This window comes from Anarhichas minor, unplaced genomic scaffold (assembly GCF_050575085.1).
Source record: "Anarhichas minor isolate MPS153535 unplaced genomic scaffold, ASM5057508v1 ptg000044l, whole genome shotgun sequence".
In the NCBI taxonomy this organism is placed as follows: domain Eukaryota; kingdom Metazoa; phylum Chordata; class Actinopteri; order Perciformes; family Anarhichadidae; genus Anarhichas; species Anarhichas minor.
This window is the reverse complement of record NW_027466490.1, coordinates 30,001-37,500: the sequence shown is the minus strand read 5'-3', so window position 1 is coordinate 37,500 and position 7,500 is coordinate 30,001. Positions and strand designations below refer to the sequence as shown.

General features: G+C 39.0%; 1 protein-coding gene across 1 annotated transcript in view; it reads left to right on the top strand.

Moving 5' to 3' along the window:
* The window catches only part of LOC142970842 (calcium-activated potassium channel subunit beta-4-like), a 20,966-nt gene extending 13,730 nt beyond the window's left edge, over positions 1-7,236 (top strand). Inside the window, exon 4 of the mRNA XM_076111286.1 lies at positions 2,127-7,236. Within this exon, the coding sequence (XP_075967401.1) occupies positions 2,127-2,463 (337 nt within the window). The 3' untranslated portion in view covers positions 2,464-7,236. The remainder of the gene's footprint in view (positions 1-2,126) is intronic.
* Positions 7,237-7,500: the final 264 nt, after the last annotated feature.

The following is a 7,500-nucleotide window of genomic DNA, read 5'->3' as shown; positions in this document are numbered from 1 at the left end:
TTTTATACACTATATAACTATATATTTCACTTTCTTTATCACTCATATGATTCAATACATCCAAATACAGATAATAGGAATCATATTCATATTCATAACATCATCAGAGCCAGTTTTGGCTGTCATCTGTAGGATTTTCTCATTTCATGTGTGTGTGTGTGGCTGGATCTCAGCCTATCCTCGGTCGATTTCCAAAAACAACCCCTCTTTAGACGCGTCATCGTCTTAGGAAGACTCATGCCAAATTTGGTGGTGATCGTCAAAAGATTTCATAGAATAAAGTTGCCAGAAGTGAGGCGTGTACCCCGGCGGAAATTTCCGGTCGCAGGCAGTCTGACCACTCGCCCAAGCCCCCTTGACCGCTCTTATTCTGGAAACAAGTCGGAAGTCAACAGTATGCAGTTGGCAGCAATGACTACAGCTTTGGAACGGAAATTCCGCGACGTTATTATCCATATTTTGAGAAAACTTGGGCGCATAACCACGATTTTTGTCGGCGAAGTTCAGCATGAAGGTACGTTTGATCACACACAACGGTTTAGTGCTTCTACGGATCGTAAAACAGAAGTTAGTTACGTGTTCCGCCACGTGTGCTAATGCTAATAAATGCTTTGTATGACTGGGTAGCTGTTAGCATGAGGGTACAAACATTGATCTACTGTACTCATAGCGCCGATTTCTGGCCCGGATTTGGTGCTTTTATGCCACGATATTGTTATACTTATATGAGTAGCCTATAGTTGTCTTTGGAGTTTATAATAAGTGACTTATATGATGTTGTTGTCCACACGTTGCTATTTCATCCAAAAAAAAAAGTGGCCGTGTCCACACTACTGGCTAATAATCATGCTATTTTCCGCATTTGATTTTGGGGTACCCTCAACGGGGCGCTCGTAGCCAGAAGGTTAAGACTAAACCTGGAGGACACTGAGGCTCCACAAACACTGAAACCACAAAATGAAACAGGCTGACTGATGTTTAAATCACCTTTTCTTCTTATTTTATATTCAGGTTACATTTTTTAACGAGCTCAGCCTCTTTTTTATGCTGCGTCCGAACATCATAGAGAGAAACAGAAACCTCCTTCATCGTGTCGGCTTAATCCTCTTATTATCCAGAGACGACGCTCTACCTGTGACCTCGCTTGTGTTATTTTTATCTTTCGCAGCAGAAGGATCAGAATGAGGAGGCTCTGCTTCATGAATGAGGAGCCCAGTGGGAGATAAGAAAACATCTTATTTTGTGTTTTAAAGGAAAAAAAGAACTAGAGCACTCAAAGGTTTTTAAAGATGAGGAACAGAACTTTTGATTTATGAGGTAATATCCGAGGTGGCATGAAGGTTATATGACCTTATGACCTGGTTCTGTAAACTTTTAATTTGACCTTTTCTTTTCTCCAGTTGCTCTTACTTTGCTGTTTGTTTGAGTCCGTTTGATTCATTTATTCTCTTTAGCTGTAAAGTAAACGGGGCACAAACCTTTTCTTTCTCTGATGGTCTTTTAATGTGAAATATCTACAGGAAGTGTTTCATTGGCAGTGAATTAACAGAGATCAAATAAAACTGCAAAGTAGAAACATCTGGAAATAATAACTGTTTTGTCTTCCTCTATATTTAACAATAGTAACAAGTTTCGTCTCTCACATCAAATTTACTTCAGTTAAAAATCTAAGTTTTATGTTTCTCACTCGTTTCCAGCCGTTCAGACTAAAACCAGGCGGTAACCTCCGGTTCTTTAAAGTGAAGTCAGAGCTTCATGTGTTAAAGCTGCATTCTCTCTAGTGTCCACCAGGGGGCGACTCCTCTGGTTGTATAGAAGTCTATGAGAAAATGACTCTACTTCTCTCTTGATTTATTACCTCAGTAAACATTGTAAACATGAGTTTATGGTCTCAATCTCTAGTTTCAAGTCTTCTTCAATACAGCATGATGTTCATTTAGTACATTATGGTCCATTTAGAGTCAAACAGACCATAAAGCAGGGGATGCTTTAGGGCGGGGCTACACAGTGATTGACAGGTCTCTACCAGAGACGTATACGCCGTCTCTACGTCACTCCTCCTCAGTCCAGATATGGTCACTTCCTGTTCACTGGTTGTTCATGTTTCCTTCTTCTTGTGCTTTCAGGCCGGACGACGTGTTGTGGCGGCGTTCCCACGACACCAGCGTCCTGCTGCACTGCGTCCTCTGGCCGATGGTGTCGCTGCTGCTCGGCACGCTCATCGTGCTCCTCACGGTGTGCGCTCGCTCCCTGGCCGTTCGCGCCGAGGCCCTCCAGAAGAGGAAGTGCTCCTACGAGGTGTGCCACGACCTGTCCGCCGCCGCCGGGCCTTCGGATCGCCGCGTCAACAAGGCCGACGACCTCAACCCGAGGACGAACTCCGACCCCGAGTTGTTGTCGTCGCCGACGAGGACCCTGCCGCTGTTCGCGGTGCCGGTGCGACGCCGCGACCGGGAACATTAAGACGGGTTTGTGAAGTTCGTGCTAGCGAGCCGGTGGGCGACTAAACGCAACAATTTTTGTGAATCAGCGAGTATGAGAAGAGGATCATGGGAAATCCACCCTGTTGCCTATAGACTTTCCGCAGCTTTGCTTCCGGTTTTAACTCGACAAACCGGATCAGCGGATCTGGACTCTGGAACTGGAGTTGAATCCGACGAGAGAGCTGCGACTGGATGGTTACGATGAATTACGAAACTTTTCAAAACTGCGGTCTTAACTGTAGCGCTTACGTTCACGTAGTTTGTTTGTTTTCTTCCCTTTTGAGTCCCAGTAGCCGAAACAAATGTAAATAGAGAGCCAAAGTCCTGACTCGTCCTCGAGCTTCTAAGACTCAATGCAATCTTCCATTCTTCCATCGGTCTTTATGGACAAAGTAATTCATTTATTTTAAATCTAATTTTATCTACTTGTGGGGGGAACCATGCACTAATTCTAACAATACAGCAACAGAGTCGTGTCGAACAAACTCTAAAACTAATGTAGCCGTCACTTGTTTGTTCTCCAGTTGTTTCTACTTTGATGTTTTTTTCCATCACAGTTAAAGTCAGTTTTATTTTTACATCCCCAGATTTAGTAATCTTCTCACATTTGTACGAGTTTAAAACCTTTTCAGCAGCTCGAAGGGTGAAATATCTTCCTTTGAAAATAGTCTTTTATTGTGAAATATCTGCAGGAAGTGTGTGTGAAAACTATAAAATAAAAATGCAATTTAGAAGCGAATAGTACGACGGCGTGTTGAGGACATTTTAGGTAAAAAAAATACATAATAAATACAGATGCGGGGGTAATATTCATGGGAAAAAGTGAGATATTCTCTGAGATTTAAGCGGTACATTAACGAGAAAAAACGTATTTTAAAAAAATTGTGTGATATTTTTTGTCAAAGAACCACATCACTTTACTTTGTAAGGTTGGATCAAACCTCCGTTAAACACTGAGGTAACGTGAGCCACCAAGTGCAATTTTTGAAATTTCATTGCTCCTTAAGTAGAGTTTTTACGGTAAAAAGATGATGGTCTTGAAAGATACATATACTCGTTTTCTTTCATGTTCTTTTTGTGGTATTTTACGAGCATGAATAAACTACAATTTTCACGAGTTTTTTCTCGTACTTTTTTTAACTTTAATTCCACAGAATTTCTACATATTTTCACGCAAATTTGTGAGTTTAAAATCTCAGAGAATATTTAAGTATTTTTCTCGTAAATTTGTCCCGCGGCTCCGTATTGTTTTTTACCTTTTTTATTTATTTATTTACTTTTGATCCTATAAACACACCGTGAACTAGAAATAATATTTTTTTTAAAACACATTGTTGATGAAACACTAAATAAATAACGAGTTTATTGGTTATACATATATATTTAAAGATAAACGAGCACTTTGATACGATAGAAACCATTTGTGAGTTTATCAAGTCGAACAATGAGTAATTTCTTAGCATCCCAAAAAAACCTACCGATTTCTTGATTTTCTTCGACCAGCGTTTTATTTCTATTTCATCTTTACAATGTTTAAGCTGTAATCTCTGCAGTCCTGCTTTGGTTACTGTCATGTTTGATTATTTAGTTTGATTATTTAGGGGAATTTTTTGTCTTTTATTTTACTTTAAGTTACTCGACTGGAATCAAAGCGAAGGTCTCGGACGTGGAAATCAAAATAAGGAAAATGGTGTTTTGTGAAAAGCTGCTGACTGTAGAATTATTAAATACACAAATATATTAGATTGGTTCTCTTTCACATCGACGGATAGAGTTCAAACTTGAAGTTTTTAATTTTTTTCTCTGTTGGCTGATGAAACCTGAGTCTAAATGTCGGCGGTTGAACTGGTAAAGCTGAGTCTAAATGTTGGGGGTTGGAAACCTGTTGGTTTCGTCCCTCGGAGGCTCTGGAAGGATTGTTTCACGGCCTGGAGGTTGAGTTTGGAGCCAGATGTGATCGTAGTGGTTCGGGTTGCAAAGGGATGTAAACCAGTAAATTAAAAGAGAAGTTAAGCTCTTGAATTTTGGGGATTTGATAGTGAACTTGTGCTCGTTCTTCTGGCATGTTTTGGTTAAAAATATGGTCATTTAATTGATTTTGCCTCATTCAGCTGCCTTCTTCCATCACATGTGCAGCATCCCATTACATTTAAGTACAATTTCAACCCTCTGCATGCAAAGTGCATCCTCCCACTGAATGTGCTGCTGCCAAAGAAATGATTTGATTATATTACTGGAGTGAATATATTTTAGATTTGTATGATATGTCAGTTAAACCAGCAGATCGTAGCCGAGAGCAAAGTACACAGTTTAGAACTATTTTCTGCTAGCTCACTGTTACCATGTGGGATGTAGCTTGATTGAGCATGCTAATGCTAATTAAGGAGTTTAAAATAATCTATTTATATTCATTATTTATTCATTATGTATTCATTATTTATTCATTATTTATTCACTATTTATTCACTTTAAACTCCACGTCACACTGTATTTATGTGACAAATTAATGAATTTATTGGGCAGATTAATTGATTTATGTCTTCTTATGATGATGACACGGTAAAGAGTTTGTTTTTATCTGCACATGTCATAGTAAACACAGCCTGAGCAAATAACCGCTTTATTTAAACTTTATTCCCTTTAATTCACATAAATTCACATCACGTGTTGCAGCCACATTATATCAGACAGCAGTGTGGACCAGACTTTGCAGCCTTGATGACCAGCAGTGCTGGATCATCACAGTTTTATGTTCCATGAATCCAACATCGCGTCTTCTTCTTAACTCTGAGGAACGAGTGTTGTTATTGTTTGTGAGAACAATAACTTTTCAAAGGCTGAGACTAAATTACTTTTCTGCCACGCAGCAGAGACAACAATAGATCTGCTATCGCCAAACATGATTCATCGCGTATCAGAGGGAGTTTTTGATCTTCAAGTCTCCAAATTCCCACCACCGCCGTTCCTACGGTCTAAAAATTACCTACAGGTTGCTTAGCAACAGCCACAAGGCCGAGTGACGCCGCTGCCAACAAAAAAAAGTGAAAAAGAAAAACAGACGAAACTTCAAGTTGTTCTGTTCTCCTCGTTCTCCTCGTTCTCCTCGTTCTCTCCTCAGGTTCACGTGTTCGTGTGATCAACTCTAGTGTTGCTGGAGCACATCTTCAGATCTGTGTTGTTTGTGTTTTGACCCGCGAGTAGAAACAGATTTTATTTATTTATTCATTTATCGGCCCGTCCTCTGAAAGTTTGACTGAAAACAAGCTGTGAATGTAAAACATTCTTGATTTGTGTCTCCTGAGGTGTGATGTGCATAAACAGGCTTTTATTATTCTTACAGAGATTGTTTTTTAAAACTGATATTTCCCTCTTGGTTCTGGCCTCTCGCCCACGCATCTGACTTCTGAAATAATGCAGATTTCAACCGCTGACCAACAGGGAACATCGTGTGTGTGAACGAAGAACAAATGTGTCTCAACAGCATTTAAAGTGGGTGATAAACATGCAAAGTGTCTGAGTGCATCGCAAATGGATGTAGATTTTATACAAATTTTGGTAATTAAAAATATTATCATCCGTCTTTAATCAGGATTAAAATCGTTCAGTAACTCACGGTTACTTTGTATCCATGTGGACACGATGACATCATCTCCTCAATCCGCACATTGCTCATTGTCGCTGTGTGTAACAAGCAGCACGCTCCAGAGACAACAACAAACAATGGCGGACGACCGGTATAATAAAGTGGCCGCTAAGTGAAGTAAAAAACGTTTACGCACATAAGAAACGATCTGGTCCTCACCAGAAACATGTACGAACAAAAAGAATTAGGCTCGCGTCATCTCAGAGGTTTTGTAAATTACAGTATTTTGTCATTTCTGCGAGAATCTGTTTTGTACCCGGGATAATAATATATATAATATATAATATAATAACTTATCAATCCCCTCATTAGGATAAAAACAAATATCCAGTGATGTTCTACAAACAGCCTTCTGATCCACAAACACCAGGTTCCAAAGAAAATGTCTCTTCAGTTTGATTTGTTACAACATGATGTGACGTTTAATGGCATCAGGAAATCGTAAGACCGATCCTTCTACAGTTTAAAAAGAGTTGAACGGCTCCATGACTGCAGAGAGACAAAAGCAGCTTTTTAGTTTTCAAATCAAAAGTTGTTACTGCATCCACTGGTTTTCACTTTTCTCTCTGTTCTCCTCTCATCTTCAATTTTTACCTCCTTTTCTTACCTTTCATTTTCCTTGTTCTTCTCTACCTCTCTTCTTCTTACTTTTCAACGCTTTTTCCTCCCTTAAATTTTATCTTTCTTTCTTTTGTTCAGTTTTTGTTGTGTTGAAATGGCAAACCTGTTGAATAGAAACTTCCTCTATGAAAACAGAAAAATAATTTAACAGCGCAGTCGCCAGGAAGAAATGATGTAATTGTACGTTTCTGTAAACCATGTGGACGTTTTTGACTTTTACCCAGAAGACCACAGTTCATGTCCTGTGTGGAACCAAAAGTAAACGTTGAGTTTACGCTTGCTACATAATGTTGCATAACAAAGTCTGCTTAGGGCTTACGTTGTTGGGTTACATTGTTACGTTGCGTTGTTACGTTGCGTTGTTAAGTTGCATTGTTACGTTGCATTGCACTCCATATGTTGTTGCGTCATGTTACGTTGTTACGTTGTTACGTTATGTTACGTTGTTACGTTGTTACGTTACATTGTTACGCTACTTTGTTACGTTGTTACGCTACTTTGTTACGTTTTTACGTTACGTTGTTACCATACATTGTTACGTTGTAATTTTATGTTAAGTTCTTACATTATATTGTTTCGCTATGTTGTTAATTTTGCTATATTAAGTTGCGTTATGTTTTAATGTTACATTGTTATGTTAGGCTGTTACGTTACGTTGTTACGCAACATTAATACATAATTATTATTTTAACACAAATTCACAATATTTTTTAAAACCTTAATCAATAAGTGCTGCTGACGAGGCCTGACTAA